This window comes from Phaenicophaeus curvirostris, chromosome 2 (assembly GCF_032191515.1).
Source record: "Phaenicophaeus curvirostris isolate KB17595 chromosome 2, BPBGC_Pcur_1.0, whole genome shotgun sequence".
Taxonomy (NCBI): Eukaryota; Metazoa; Chordata; class Aves; order Cuculiformes; family Cuculidae; genus Phaenicophaeus; species Phaenicophaeus curvirostris.
In genome coordinates, this window is record NC_091393.1 from 104,671,220 (window position 1) to 104,686,209 (window position 14,990).

Consider the following 14,990-nt stretch of genomic DNA (forward strand, 5'->3'; position numbering starts at 1 on the left):
TTATGGGAGCAGGGGTCACAGTGTGGGGAACAAGGGTCCCACGGCATGGGAAAGGGATCCTGCAGCACTTGGTGGGTGATGGACTCTGTCTGTGGGATGTGGGTGTGTGAAACCACAGCATCCCTCGTACCCCTTCTCACTGATATCTATGAGGCTCGATACAAAGAACCGAGACCCAACAGTGGCCACAGTGGAAGGGGAGAGGCAAAGAGATGGTTGTAGAGCTTTTTCCTAACCTGTTAGAGTAAGACAAGGCTCAGTTCGGTTGCCTTAATCAGTATAAGTGGATGTTTGTTCAAATAGAGTTGTCAGAATATCTTGATGTGCAGAAGTGAACATCAAGTTAACATCAAGACAATGTACCAGCCTACAGTACTTTGTCTGTGAAGGAGATTTTAGCTAATAGCATCACTGTGCTTGAGCACCCACCCTATTTGCCAGACCTGGCTCCCTTTTACCAAAGGTCAAGTTGGTGCTCGAAGGATCCCATTTTTTGTTGGTAGAAGATATGAAAGCAAAATTGATGGAGATTCTCAACAGTCTTTCAGAAAATGATCTGGAATTGCTTTGAATGTTAGTAACATTGTATGCAGCTGTGTGTCAACTCAGAAGGGAACTATTTTGAAGTTGATCACAGTTCATTCTCCTAATTTATTAAGTAAAAGGAATTATAGGCACAATCTTGGGATTTTTTTTTTATGTTGGACCTTGTATGTGGTGAATGGGACCTCTGAGTATCTGCTTCAAGCTTCGCACCTACTGATTAGACATCTGTGTTCTTTCCCTTTCTACAGAATCTCCTGCTGGCAGCAGTGTTTGTCTCTGATGCCCAGTACAACAGAAATATTCCTTTTAAGACCTCCCCGGAGGCAGTCAGGTAAGGAGGTCTGCGTCCCTACAAACACCCATGCTGTTGTACTGGAGCAGGGCTCTGCGCTGGTCTCACAGGTGCTGTGTGGTGCTGTAGGGCACTCAAGCTGTGATGGAGAGAACCAACCACAGTGGTGTCCAAAAAGTAACAACCAAAAAAGGCTGGAAACCCTGGGTTTGCCAGCTGGGTGATGAGAAGGATGTGTGGGTGGGCTGCGAATAACTGGATTTAAGCTGAAATGCCTGTGTTGAATGGGGCTCTGTGTCTCTGCATGTTGAGGGCAGGAAAGGAAATAAAAACTTGTTTTTTGCTGGGGGGAAAAATGTTAAAATAAAGACAGAAGCTGTAGCACTCTGTGGGGATGAAGAGCATGGAAAGCTTGGTCAAGTCTTGCCCATGGGGAAGGCAGTGCTGGGGTGTGGCTGTGCTGGGTGTAAGCAGCAGCAGGGGGCTGCACAGTTGGCCTGTGTGGGAGAACAGACCTGTGCCCGATGGCCGTGGCTCTTACCAGTTGGCTTGGCAGTGGGTGATGCCAACCCACTACACACCAAAACTTCAGCTAATCAAAGCAGTGTGTGGCACCTCTGCTCAGGTGTGTCTCGGAAGGGGGTGGTAACTGGTTGGGGCAGGAGTAATTAAAAGCCTGTATTAATTGTCGATAAGTGAAATTCCCTGGATCAGGATTGTTTTGCCTGTAACAGTGACTCTCTTCCCTTTTAGCTGCTGGTAAGAGGCTGAGCAACTTTGGTCAGAATCGACTTTTCTGTCAGGCTTGGACTGCTTTAGGCTAATTATTTTCATGTATAAAACCTGAGAGAAGGTGGCTGCTGTAGAAGGGAGAGGCAATACAACAGTGTGGGCATTAATGACCCCTTGACTCCTGTAGCCCTCTCCACAAAACCTTTCCTTCCTTCTTCCTTATTTCTCATGCCTTAGCCAATGAAGTTTCTTGGGCATCTGGAGACTCAAGTATGGTTGAGTATGTCTCTTACAAAGGCTCTGAGCAGGCATATGCTGTTGTGTAGCTCTAATGTCTGTCTGCTTTGGAGAAACAGACTGTGTGCCTATAGTTTTTTCCTGCCCAAGTATGCTTAGTGTAAAGTGTAATAGAAATGAGTAAGTTTTACAGTGGCCGTATCTTGTTGTTAAGGGCATAATATAGTGTCATCTTTATTATCACCTGCCCTGTAACCCTTATGCAGGTGGTTATTGGGCAGATGAGATGACTCTTTGGCAGTGTTGGCAGCTTTTTTATTGGCAGAGAAACAATGCTCTGCAGATCTACTCCACATCTCCTCAGAGGAGCCGCTGTTGCATGCCGTTGTGTGAAACCTCCTGTGGGAAGCTCAGAGTTGGATGTGTTCATGGTTATTACTGGGATTCACCAGAGATTTTGTGGCCGTAGGGGTCAGAATACTGCTTAAGCTTTATGTAGTTTGCTGTGCAACTCTGTACTTATTTCTGGTGGCTCTTCTTATCTCTTTATGTTTTAACCTGCAAATAAACAATGTCAGATAACTAATCAGGCTCAGTTTGTGTGTTGTGTGGATACCTCAGATTAGCACAAGTTTGCACTCAAATTAAGGAACAAAGTAGTTGCAAAAGGAAGCGGCTTTAGCAAATCTATATGTTGCAGTCTTAAACCAAAGAATGCCTGTGTTCCACCTTTCTGGTTTTTTTACTCCCTTAAAGGCAGTACAGTGTCCATCAGCTATGAGATTATAAGGAATGGCTGGGAAACAAATTGTCAAATCCATGGCTGGCAGAAATTGTGCTGTTACCCTTCTTTCCCCATGGTGGTTTGGGACAGCATGTGCTGTTCTTTCATGATGCATTTGGTGAGCCCATGAGTGTGTGTACTGAAGCCTTTATTTATGATGCCACTGCCTTCTTTCTGCAGGCTTTATTATCTCTATAATCACTGGATTATGCGAACAGCTACCTACTTCTTCATCTTTCTTAACCTGTCCCTTGCGGTATTTGAAGAACCTGCTGTGTATCCACTCCCCTTCCTGGTAAGTTTCCAGGCAGTATAGAAGCAGCAATGCAACTGTTGTTGTGTTGGTCAGTGGAACAAGTGAGGGTTTCTCACTTGAAACAAGTTGAGATGATGTCAAGAGATAATTGCTGCTGATCTTTCTTTTGATGCCTTTCATTTACTGAAATGAGGACAAAAATAATGGGCATAGGAGCTAAAGAGGGGCGCTGGGAGTCATCGTGGGCATCAGCAATGGCTGATGTGACTGTGGACTAAGTCATGTTGCTTTTCTGCATTTGTGAGAGAAATTCCAGCCTTGTACATGACACAAGTGCAGTCATCATCTCTGAAAGCAAGGTTGAGCATTGCCCTTAGGACTGATTTTTCTGCAGCCTTTATTTGTTCTGCACTGGGTGTGCTTGTGAGAGATGTGCACGTTGAATCTTAAGCAAATACAAATTTACTGGCTTTAACTTGACCGTATCAGGGGATTTCACAAAAGGAAGCCTGAAACTATTCCTCAGTGCCAGATATGAGCCTGTGAAAGAGCAGACACCAAAACCCACTGGAAAAATTCTACTGGTTCTGCCTGGTTTTTCTTTGCCTGTAACCCAGCTTGAATCATAGAATGGTTTAGGTTGAAAGGGACCTTCAAGATCATGTAGTTCCAACCTCCCTGCTGTGGACAAGTACACTGGATCAGGTTGCTCAAAGCCCCCTCTTCTGTGAAGAAGAGGGCTAGCACTGCTCTTGGTTGGCCTGACTTGGGCCCCTTCTGTCTCTGCAGGTCACCTCTCTGGTTGAGGTGTTGTGCCTTCTGGTGTTCTTTGGCCGACTGACACATTATGCGAAAGTCACCCTTCGTGATGTATTCTGGAAGGATACTAAGAACATCTGCATCATGGTTGCAATCCTGGTGAGTTAGACCTCGGGGAGCATCCAAGGTTGAAGTGACCAATGTGGAGATGGCTTTTTCCTCCTGTTGCTTTCCTGGTAACATAGGCCTGATGTACAAGGACTGTACAAAAGCCACGGTCAGATCAACCAACAGATGGGCTTGTTCTCACAAACTTGTTGTGTGTGCATGTCTTGTGTCAGCTAGCTGTGTTGTCTTCAGCATCTAGACACATTTCCAGTGTTGCTTCTGGGAATTTTCCATCTTTCTGCTACAGTTATCACTAACAGACTTGGCTATATATGGGGTCCTCAGGATGTACGATGTGAGGAGCATTCGCTGGTCAAGAATTGTGAGGCCCATCTTCCTGATCAACTTTGCAGAGAGTCGACAGGTAAGGAAGAGATCTAGTGGCTTATAGTCCTGGTGCAGGGTCCCATTTTTGGACAACATTCTGCTTTCTGAGATCCAGGGGATTTAGTAGAAAGGTTTTGGGGCAGAAATGGTGGAATTTGGTCCTCTGAGCAAAGATTTCTCTTGGAGGAGGCCTGAATTGAGATGGAGAAAAGTGTGTGATAGTACTGGTGCTGCTTGGATTTCTGTGCAAAGTGCCAGAAGGCTTCCCCCTGTAGCCATAGGCTGGGTTATTGCTTTCCAGAGCTCTGAGTGGGCTTGGGGCTGGAACCAGTGCTTATCACCAAGAAAACATTGTGATGATTTAGGGGAGATCATGCTTAACAAAGTGTAAGACTTCTTGGAGAAGAAAATGTTTCTTGTAAGGTCAGCCCATGGGCTGTGCTTCTTGCAGCCTGTTTGGAGGAACAGCCTCTCTTTGCAAACAGAGTTAGATGCTGTGGTCAGGAGGTGTGAACACGAGCAGAACTGCAGATGAGAACCGTTTCTTTCTGGGTCAGGGGGCAGGTTACTTATTTCTGGAATTCTCGGCAAACAAGCACAAGTGTCACACTGTTCTCAGAAACTGAACCTGTAGTCCAGATGGGTGATTTGGACTCTGATTCTTCTTGTCACAGGGAGATCTTTGTCCTGCTGCCCAAGACTGTTTTGGTCTTGACTTACAAATGAATAAACCACTGTGGTGTGGAGGCCTGAGGGGTGGGAGCAATTGAACTTTCAGGCTCATAACATGTGTTTTGTGGCCTGATGCGATGGGCTTCTGTCCCTGTGCAGTCCTTGGGAGCAAGAGCATCTCAGTGGTGTCACAGGGCCCTCTGTCCCTTGGCCAGCTGAATTTGTGATCATATGTAGATAGGGGCTGTCCTAACATCTGCTCTGGGGAATGAGGGGGAAAGGCCTAGTACTCTTGCTCAGGTCTTAGCAGAACAGAGCTAGTACATTTGGGTCAGAATCTCTCCTGCCAGGTGACAGAAGGGTACCTGTGCCCACTTTGCTTGCCTGTTCCTCTAAGTATTTGATCTAGATGGGATGGTGAGGGGCAAAACAGATATCCCCTTGCCTCTAAACACTTCCCTTCTCTCTGGCAGATTCGGAGAGCCTTCCGCAGCATCCGCAACACGCTGCCAGAGATCACCTATGTGTTCTTGCTCTTCATGTTTAGCCTTCTCATGTTCTCCCTCATGGCCTTGAAGCTGTTTGGTGAGAGGTGTGAATATTTCTTTTTCTCAGAGCTGGGTGGGGAAAAATGTGTGTGATACTTTCAGGCAGGGTGGAATCTGGCAACTCCAAGCAAGTAATAGTGAGTACAAGCACTACTGAGAGGTGCAGTTCCTGTAGTGGGGTGTGTGATCTCTGTGCTTAACTTCAGATTGTCCATTTCCTCTTAGGAATCTCCAGACAGCAGAAGGCTTGCCATATTTCAGAAACTATCTAGAGATTGTGTTTGACCTCTATGTGCTGGTGACGACAGCAAACAGCCCAGATGTCATGTACGTATGCTGAGCTTGCAGTCTTCCTGTTGTTAATGCTGATGTCCTGCTCCTAGCGGCAGGATCTCTGATTAGAACAATACTGTGCTTAGCGCAGCAACAGGACTTCTACTTTTCCAGCCTGCAGGGGCTTCATGAGTTGTCAGCCATCTGTTTTTTAAATGGCTCAGAAACAGAATCCAAGGTTAGGAAGACTCTTCTTAAAGATGCAATAAAAATACAGCTTTCCAAATGACCTAGTAGCTGGTGAGGGCTTAAACCTGAGGGACAAACACACACACGCTCTGATTAAAACTCTTTACTGAAAAGGAAGGGTGAGCTCTAGTGATCATATGACTTTTTTCATGTCATATTTGCAGGACTTTCTATGCAGACTTTAATTTGCACAGCTGTGTTAAACTTAGGTGAGGATTGGTCTTTCCACCCTCATTTGTTCTAACTGCGTTCCAGTTTTGGTTTGTACTGTGAAGCTGCCATCAGACAGAAATAGCACTCTTGTCTGCGTGCTGGAGATCTACTGAACACAACTGGGATGTTATAGGGCCTCTGGGCGTTTAGACTGAGAAATGCAACTTATCCTTCTAGAGTAAGTGGAAGGAGAGGTCTGAGTTTGTTGAAGGTCTGTGAAGCAAATAACTCTCAGCTTGTGACTGAGACCTCATCTTAAGACTCTGCACTTAAACCTAGCTACACTGGCTGAAGCTTACTCTCTGCTTTCTGTTCTATATCCCTTCAGTCAGGAACTGATAAGCTAGGATGAAAACCTCGTGGAAGAAAACTGTTCTGTAATTGAACTAATGCATGGTTTTGGCTTTTTTTGCATAGTTTGGGTCTGGCAAGTTTGATCTGGCTATTTGATTTGGAATCCCCCTGGAAGGTGGAAGACTTTTCTTGTGGTTTCTCTTGTTTTTCTCTAATCTGTTCAGCAAGTAGCAATCTCTCTCCTCCTTTCTAGGATGCCAGCATTTGACTTCAGCTCATGGTATGCCCTGTTCTTCATTGCCTTTGTCATTGTCAACACTTACATCTTCATGTCACTGTTCCTGGCTGTTGTGTACAACAACTACAAAAAACACCTGAAGGTAATACTTGGAGGGGTGAATGATGATCAGTAGCTGCATGTTTTTTCTGTATAACCTTGTAAGGAAGTATCTGTCCTTCCCTTGGAAAGCTTCTGCTTCTGGAAAACACAGAGAAGGGACTACAGCTTCTGCCTGTGCTGATGCTCTGCAAGTAACAAGCACAGGCCCACCTTTCATATCATGGATTGTCATGAATTCTGCTTTTAGCAGTTAACAGTGAAATACTCTGTGCTGCTGTGGACCCAAGAAGTTGCAGTAGATAGGAGACACATGGCTCTGCATTATTACTGCCAGTCTTAGTCCTGGCTCAAAAGCCCTGTCTCTATGCAGGAGGCTATTTTTAGTTGCCTGTAAATACACAGCATGCTTCTGCTGTCACTGCATGTGCTCTAAAAGTAAAGGGGATGTAAAGGAATATCTAAGTAAATTGGAACTCCTGCTTCATCCACTCAGACTGAGTAGATGCAGTTTGGTACTTGTAATCAAAGTGTTAAAGCCGGAAACTGCTGGGTGCTCCCAGAAGGGAGTTGGCTCTTTCTCAGTAAGCAGTCTGTTGGGTCTTCCCAAAGAGGACTGTCTCCTGAGGGTATAAGGTTCTCTAGCCTTCTTGTAATTGTGTGCAAAAGAGGATCTCCACCCCTGATCTCAGCAGTATTCACTTATGGATGGGAAGCATGTGTCGACACATCCTCTTTGCTTCTCTGACCTGTGGGCATATACAGATCCTGTGATCTTTAAAAGATATCTCCCTCATCTCCTTCCTGTTAGACACTATCCTTTGTCTCTTCTTCCGTTTTTTTTCAATGCATCTCCCAGCAGCAAACAGCCTAGTGAATCTCAGAGTGGTGTGCAGAGGGCCTGTGGTTGCCTATTAAATTGCACTTCTCATGACCCTATTGACTGCGCTGTCTAATATCATTCCAAATGTGTTCTTCTGAGTCTCTTCTTCCATCTCTGTGCCATGAAAAAAGCAAAGGAAGGGTAAGGGTAACTGAAGTTTCCTGAATCCTGATACTCTCTCTAGAATGAAATCCGTAACCTTGCTTACATGAAGCGCCGCAAGATGATAGAGGCCTTCAACCTCTTGAAGGAAGAGGAGGGAGCACAGTTTGTGGTTCGAGAAGCCCAGTGGAAGCAGCTTGTCAAGTTGGTGGCTCCTGATATCAGCAACTCCCACAGAGAGCTGCTGCTACACATATCTGATGATGAGCAGAAGGGTTTCATAGGTGAGCAGTGGGGCATTCCTGTCCTTAAAGGATTGGGGAGGAACCCAGGGTCAGCTGCCTGATGCTTTGAGGGTTTTGGCACTGGGGCTTGTGGTTTGTAATGGGCCCAGATGGACTCCAAGCCCCTCTTCCTGCTTCCCTCCAGATTGCTGAAGTCCTGAAAAGTTCTTTCTGCCTGTGCTGTAGCCTGTGTCATGTATGCTGTGGCTCTTCATGGCCACTTGGCTCAGGCCAATCTCACCATGGAGAATGAGACCTCCTGTTTGCAGCACAGGATAAGGAAAGCCTCCCTTGTTATCAGATTCCTGCAAGCAATGTGGCTCCCCACACAGTCCTCTGGAGCCTCTTGCTCTGCTCCTGCTGGAGACAGGATATCAGGAGAGATGAGTCAGTCTCCTCATGCTAGATCTTACCCATCCTAATCATTAAAAGTTTGTGTTGGTTGTTGGCCTGTGGCTTCAGCCAGTCCCCTGGGAATGGAGCAGAGGAGCTGCTTGAGTACAGCCTGTTCTGTGTTGAATACAACTTAGGGCATGTGCTTTGCCTGCTGCAGTGAACAGGTGTTGAGTCCAGATTGCTGCAACTTGTGTGCATATAGATTTGGATTTGCTAGATGTCATCTTTTTTTTAATGATAGCGTGCTGATGTGTAGTGCTCTCCCCTACTGCAGACAAGAGGTCCTTTGTACAGCTAGCAGATCTCCTCAACATCCAGGTGATTACCCTGAAAATACGCAGCCATCCACTGGGGCAATGGATGCCTCGTGTGTACCAGTCAGCAGCGAGTCAGTTCCTGCGCAGCATGGTTAGGCACAGGTAAGCCTTTAGTTGTGGAGTGAGTGGCTCTTATCATTCAAAGTAGTGGTACTGTGAGCAAATGGTCATCTGAGTGTCCTGCTGTAAAGTGGAAACTACATTTAGGCAAGCATTAGGGGGTTTGGTTTTAAATGTTCTGTGGACCAGCTCTGCTCTTAGCCTACCCTCACTGGTGCAGAGAAGCTAGCCTTGGCTAATGGTTAGTCCATACTACTTTGAGTCCCATTTGTTCAGACTTTCTATAGAGTGCTGAGTGTAAATGGTTTTTTCCTGAAAGTAAGGAGTGCTTTATGGTCTGCCTTGAAGGACCAGATTAAATGCTCCTCTTAAAGGTGATCATATGTCAGTGGTCTCTGCTATAAAGCTGCATTGTGCTGCTTCATCATCTCTTAACAAGTTGGTACTATGAGCTATTAGTGCTCTATTTCGCATTCAAGTCTTCCAGAAGTGCAAAATCACTGAGGTTGGAAGGAACGTCTAGAGATGGTCTAGTGTGACAGCCCTGCTCAAAGCAAGGTCAGTCAGAGTAGGGTACTTGGCGTTATGTCTACTTAGAATTTTAGTATCTCCAGGGCTGGAGGCTCCATAACCTCTCTGCAACCTGTTCCAGCGTTTGACCACCATCAGTTTAAAAACAAACAATTTTTTGTTTGAATCGAAAATCCAGTATTTCAGCTTGTGCCCCTTATCTCCTGTGCTTTCACTGGATACCACTGAGAAGAGTCTGGCTCCATCTTCTCTATACTTTCACATCAGGTATTTATATGTACATATTGAGATCCCCCTGGTCCCTCTACCCTTCAGGCTGAACAATCCCAGGTTGCTCAATGTGCAACGTATCGGACTGTCCTATCCTTTAACTGTGTTTGTGACCCTTTGTGCTTGTTCCAGTAATCTCTTGTCTCAAACTGGGGAGCCCAGTTGTGGACACAGCACTCCAAATGCAACCTCACCAGTGTACCACTGGCTCCCGTTCAGCTTGACACCCAAGACCCCCTCAGATCCTCTGCAGAGGAACTGAGTTCCTCTCCAGTTTGTTGACCCCCAGCCTGCACTGGTGCCTGACGTTATTTCCTCCCCAGCAGCAGGCCTTTGCATTTCCCTTTGAACATGGTGGGATTCCTCTTTGTCCACTTTCCCAGCATGTCCAGGTCCCTCTGATGCAGCACACCTATCTGGTGTACCAGCCACTGCTCCCAGTTTTGTGTAGTGTTCCATTTTACTTATCCAATCTTTCTGCTTGAGAAATTGTTTGATTTCTTAGAAACACAGTTGCAGTCAGTCTCAAGAGTTTATTTAGCACTTAGAGCATTAGTAGTGGTGTACCTTGAGAGCTTGTACTTACTCTGTAGTAACTTTCCTAAACTCTCGAGTTTGGGGAGAACTGATAGGTAAAGGTAGTTTACCCAAATGGCAGTGTTTGAGAGAGGAGGCAAAACTCCTGAAATAACTCTTAACTTTCACTTTCTTGGGAGTGGCAAAGTGATTTCTCTTTTTCTTCTTGCAGGGGTTTTGTTTGGACTTATGATGTGATCATTCTAATAAATGCTATCTTCATTGCTCTGGATGAAGAAACCCCCTATATTTCTTACGCAGAGTGGGTCTTCCTTGCTTTGTATATAATTGAGATTCTTCTGAAAGTGTACACTTACGAACCAAGGGCATTCTTTGGCAAAAATCAGTTCTGGAACTGGTGAGTGGGATGAATGCTTGTATTAAAGATGGTGTGAAGGGTGATGAGATCTTTGTTAGGCTTCTCAAGAACTGAAAGTCTCTTGGAGAGATGCTGAACTCGGGTGTAATTAAAATGATTGTATGTTTTGGAGGACACTCTGCTCTTTACTGGCCCAACCTGGCTCTGGCAGACTATTGTACTCTGCCCTGCTCTGCTAGCCAAGTCAAAGGTGACTCTGCAGCAGGTAAACATAATGGCTGGGCAGAGGAAAGCATTTTGCTAACCAAAACTTTCCCATCTTCCCACTCTGCAAGTAGCTTGAGATGATGCAGGGGTGCTTGGCACAGATGTGAGGAAGAGGGATTACTACTTTCATGTGTTATGTGGCAACTTAAGCACCTGTTCTCTGTTGCCACAAATCTAACAGCGTTGCCTTCCCTTGTGCTAGGTTTGATACCCTCATCATCTTTGCTGCCTTGACTGCAACGATTCTCAATACCACTCTGAAGTCGAGTAAGTGCAGCTTAAGCAGTCTGCGTGCATCTGAGAAACTTGGTCTTGAGTTATCTTATAGCATCACCATGGGCTTGGGAGGCTTTTAGAAAGGACAGTGAATTTCCTATAGGATTTCTAAGGACTAACTCAGTCTTTTTTTTTTTTTTCTTTTTTTGAACAAGGACATAATTGTAACAAGTGTAAGAACATGCTTTATCTCTATGCTTCTCTGCTTATTTTTCATAACAAAATCTTCTTCCCTTTCTCAGCCACAAAGTACAACAGCCAACAGATCCTGGACATTGTCTTCATCCTGAGGGTCCTCAGGCTAATAAGAATTGTTGACAGCTTTAAAAGGTAATGAAGAGAATGGGATAGGGATGTGGGTTTTGTGGAGGCTGTGTCAGAGGCTGTCTGAGAGTGTCCCAAGCTGCTCTGCATGGCTGCTTTGGACTGACCACGGCCACTGAGCAAAGCATCCCAGGGCCATGTCCTAGTGTGCCCGAGATGAGCCTAGTTGCTGCAGCCTCTATGGGGATTTACTTATAAATAAGGGCATGTGGGGAGCATGTGCTGGATGGGATGCAACAATAAGCAAGGCATGGGCTTTAAAGGAGCCTCCCCCCAGCAAGTGTTGTCATGAATTGTTTGCTGTAGGTTCCGAGTCATCATGAACACACTGATCAACATCGTCCCAACAATGTTGACATTCGGTGGGCTGACTCTGGTAAGAAATCCTGGTGCCTTAGCTCAAAGCACTCCAGTTTTACAGAAATGTGTCTTAAGTCTCATGCTTACGCTCTTTTCAAGACTAAAAATGCAAATCTCTGGATGGATGGCTTTTGGAACTGTAGGTGTCCATTTTGATTCTCGGTCATGGCATATGTAAATGTGTGCAAAAGGGTTGGGTTCCTGCTAGTTGCCAGGTCAGTACATTCTCCTTTGCTCTGTGGGGCAGTGAGGATTTTATCTGCAGTCTGGGTTTCACACGGTAGGGAATCAAACTGATTTGGGCAAGAAACTGAATGACAAACCCTTTTCTCAGATTTCCTAAAAATAAGCTGTCATGATATAAGAATATTTAATTTCAGTTTTTGAGCTGTAGTTCTTGGCTTATTATTACCACTTAGTAATTCCCCTTGAGCAGCACAGGCTTTAAGAGACCCAACCCACTCCTCAGCAGCTCGCCATGTTTGTAAAAGTTGGAGAACCTGCTGGAACTTTTAACTTAACATGGAGCTTGCTGCTCACTGGAGAAGCAGGCAATGGTGTTTCTTTTCCCAGGTTGTGTACTGTGTATTTGCTATCATTGGCATGGAGCTTTTCCAAGGGAAAATCCAGTTCTTCCCAGCAGACATAAATGCTCCTCATGCCGCAGAATGTGGAAACCCAGCTCTGAAGGATTCATTGTTTGCCCGTGGGAAATACTGCAAGAACAACTTCAACAACTTTGCGTCATCCTTCATTGTCCTGATGGAGCTCACTGTAGTCAATCAGTGGCATGATATCCTTTGGTGGAAGGTCCAAACAAGAGTCTGGTGATCCATACTCTTACCTGATACTGCTTTTCCCTTGTTTTGCACGTACCCATGTGCATAGTGCCAGACGACAGAGAAATGCTTCCCTGCAGAGGGCTTTGTTCAGGTCACTGCTGGACAGTATTGTCTGGTTTCTCCCTTTGCGCTGCTCTACAGCAAGATGTTCCCCTCCTTTATAACTTTTGCCCTTGACTCATGTGATACTCTTTGCCAATGGATTTGCCAATGTGACGGTTCAGCCTGCGAAGCTGTATTTCATTGCCTTCCACATTGTGATGGTGATAATTATTGTCAAGTAAGTTTTGCTTTGCTCTCATCCATTTTGGAGGGAACTTTGGCCCCTGCCAGAGTTGTCTTGATGGTCCCAGTGTCACACGTGTGACTCTTAAACAGGCAGGACATGTTTAGAGGAGTATACTGCATCTGTTCTTAACTCCACTGAGTGCTGCTCTGACTTAGAGCTCCCCATCTCCAGCAGAGGAAGGGATGGAGTGCTGAAAGATGAGCCTGGGAATACAGAGACTGTAGTTGATGCCCAGAAGGAGGGGGGATACCGGTAAGGAAATGTTGCGCTGTAATTCTGCTCCTCATTTCTTTCAGTATCTTTGTGTCGTTCATTCTGGAAGCTTTCTTTGTGGAGTACTCCCTAGAGAAGAGTGAAGTAGAAACTGCCATTGAACAGAAAATCCAGGAGCTGGGAATGGGAGTTCAAGAGTAAGACCTCAAAAGGGTTGTGGCTGGCGTGGCGTATCTGGTTGGGCTCTGGTGGGACTGTAGGAAAATGCCCCCTTCTTTACCGAGGAGTGAATTGGGCCTCCTCTTCCTTGTCACAAAGTTCTTGCTAATCTGTCATGGCCATGTAGGCATGGTCTAGATGTTATAGCAGAAGGCTACTTATGTTGGTTTTGTGGCTGCTTCACTGAGCTCTTCCAGCCCAGGGCTGCTCTTCAGAGGACTGGGGAAATGCTGGAGACTAACACCATGACTGCTTCTTGCCCTGCCCCAGAGAATCCATTGTTGCAGGGTACGTGTAGGCCCCTGTGTGTAGGATGTGACACCTCTGGAGTAACTTCTGATCCTTCTTGTGTAGGGATGAGCTCCAGGATGAACAGCTCCTTGATAACATGGAGAGAGCCGAGCATGACTTTGAGGGGGAAGGTGGAATAAAGCCACAGTCTAAAGGGCTGCTGTTTAAAATTGCATCCAAACGTAAGTGCAGCCTTAGTGTGTGGTGTTTTGTTTAAGGGGTCATGACTGAACTGTCCCCAGTTTGTAGCTGTGTCTCTGGGGAAGCTCCCAGGTGCTTCCTTTGGGCTATAAAAGCAGTGAAAACCTAGCTGGAGATTTTTTGAGAACTCTGGACACTACTGTTTGCTGGTTTTCTAGTTTTATAGTGACTTCTCTTCATCTTTCCTGCCTAGACCTTCCTGCACGTGCTTGCCTGCGGTAGCCAGTCTATGAAGACACTGCCTTGGTGGCTGAGGTTCTGCTGTTGCCAAGAAATCTGTTTTTTGCTTTTCTCTCTCCTGTATGCGCTCTGCATTCCTCCTGACTTGGATCATGGGGTGACTATATGCTCTTTTCCACTAGCTTAATGCTTACTTTTTTCTTTTTTTATTCTGGCTTTCTTGCTGTACCTTAGCAGTTTCCCCATCTTGTGCTTCTCAGCACGGTAGCTGCTTGGGATCACAAATCCATTGAAGGACATGGGAATAGAAGTGCTTGAAATAATAAAATAATGGTCTTTATCCTTTACAGGCATTCACAGTGCTTAGAAGCAGATGGGGTAAAACACTGAGGGATGTCATTTGGGGCATTTGTTTTCTTACCTGTTTGGTGTAAAACAGGGGGGCAGCCTTTGAGTAAGAGCTGACTTAAGGTAGCCACTTATGCTGAAGAGCAGGAAAGGATGCTTATAGTGACTCTTTCTTTGGCCACCTGCAGGGTACAGGACAGTTGATGCTCTGCTCCAGCGTATGTTTGAGGCAGAGATACCACTTGAGGATGAAGGCCCTTCACTTGAAGAGATCTTAAACTTGTCCCCTCCCCTTGATGGTACTCAGTAATCTGACTTCGGAGTGTTATGTGACAAGGAAATTCCCCAGCAGTCAAGGAGGTGGAGCAGATTCCCAGCTGTGCCTGGGTCTTGAGCATCTGGGGAACTGGCTGCTTTTGGCCTCTGCTCATGCACATCAGGGCCAGGTTACAGAGCAGAAGGGGCAGCTGATGCCGACGACAGCTTCGTCACGTAAGGGAGCTTTATCTCATGTAAACTCTTCTGTAAAGGTTGAAACTGGAAATACCCTCCTGGGAAAGTGGAGGGAGAATCGATGTATCTGACTGTGCTAGTTGAGTAATGGTGCCGTGTTCGGTATGTTATGAACTACCTACTTCTTGTAACGGGAAATGTTGTATTACAGCACTTTTTATATGCATGTATGGACCAGTGTATGCCGAATTAAACATCTTTAGTGCATTGAATGCGGCAGTCTGAAAAAAATGAATTGATTA

The 14,990-nt window shown here is 45.7% G+C and overlaps 1 protein-coding gene across 1 annotated transcript; it reads left to right on the plus strand.

The window, feature by feature from the left end:
- Window positions 1–790: 790 nt before the first annotated feature.
- LOC138717054 (uncharacterized) lies at window positions 791–14,960 on the plus strand. The gene is made up of 18 exons (XM_069850275.1): window positions 791–877; window positions 2,772–2,886; window positions 3,637–3,765; window positions 4,022–4,138; window positions 5,247–5,365; window positions 5,547–5,648; window positions 6,604–6,730; window positions 7,755–7,956; window positions 8,627–8,771; window positions 10,279–10,464; window positions 10,895–10,959; window positions 11,211–11,298; window positions 11,599–11,668; window positions 12,226–12,445; window positions 12,684–12,774; window positions 13,080–13,193; window positions 13,570–13,688; window positions 14,424–14,960. Exons 2-18 carry the CDS (start codon window positions 2,800–2,802, stop codon window positions 14,543–14,545), a joined length of 2,103 nt encoding a protein of 700 aa, XP_069706376.1. The 5' UTR covers window positions 791–877; window positions 2,772–2,799; the 3' UTR covers window positions 14,546–14,960.
- The last annotated feature ends 30 nt before the right edge of the window (window positions 14,961–14,990 follow it).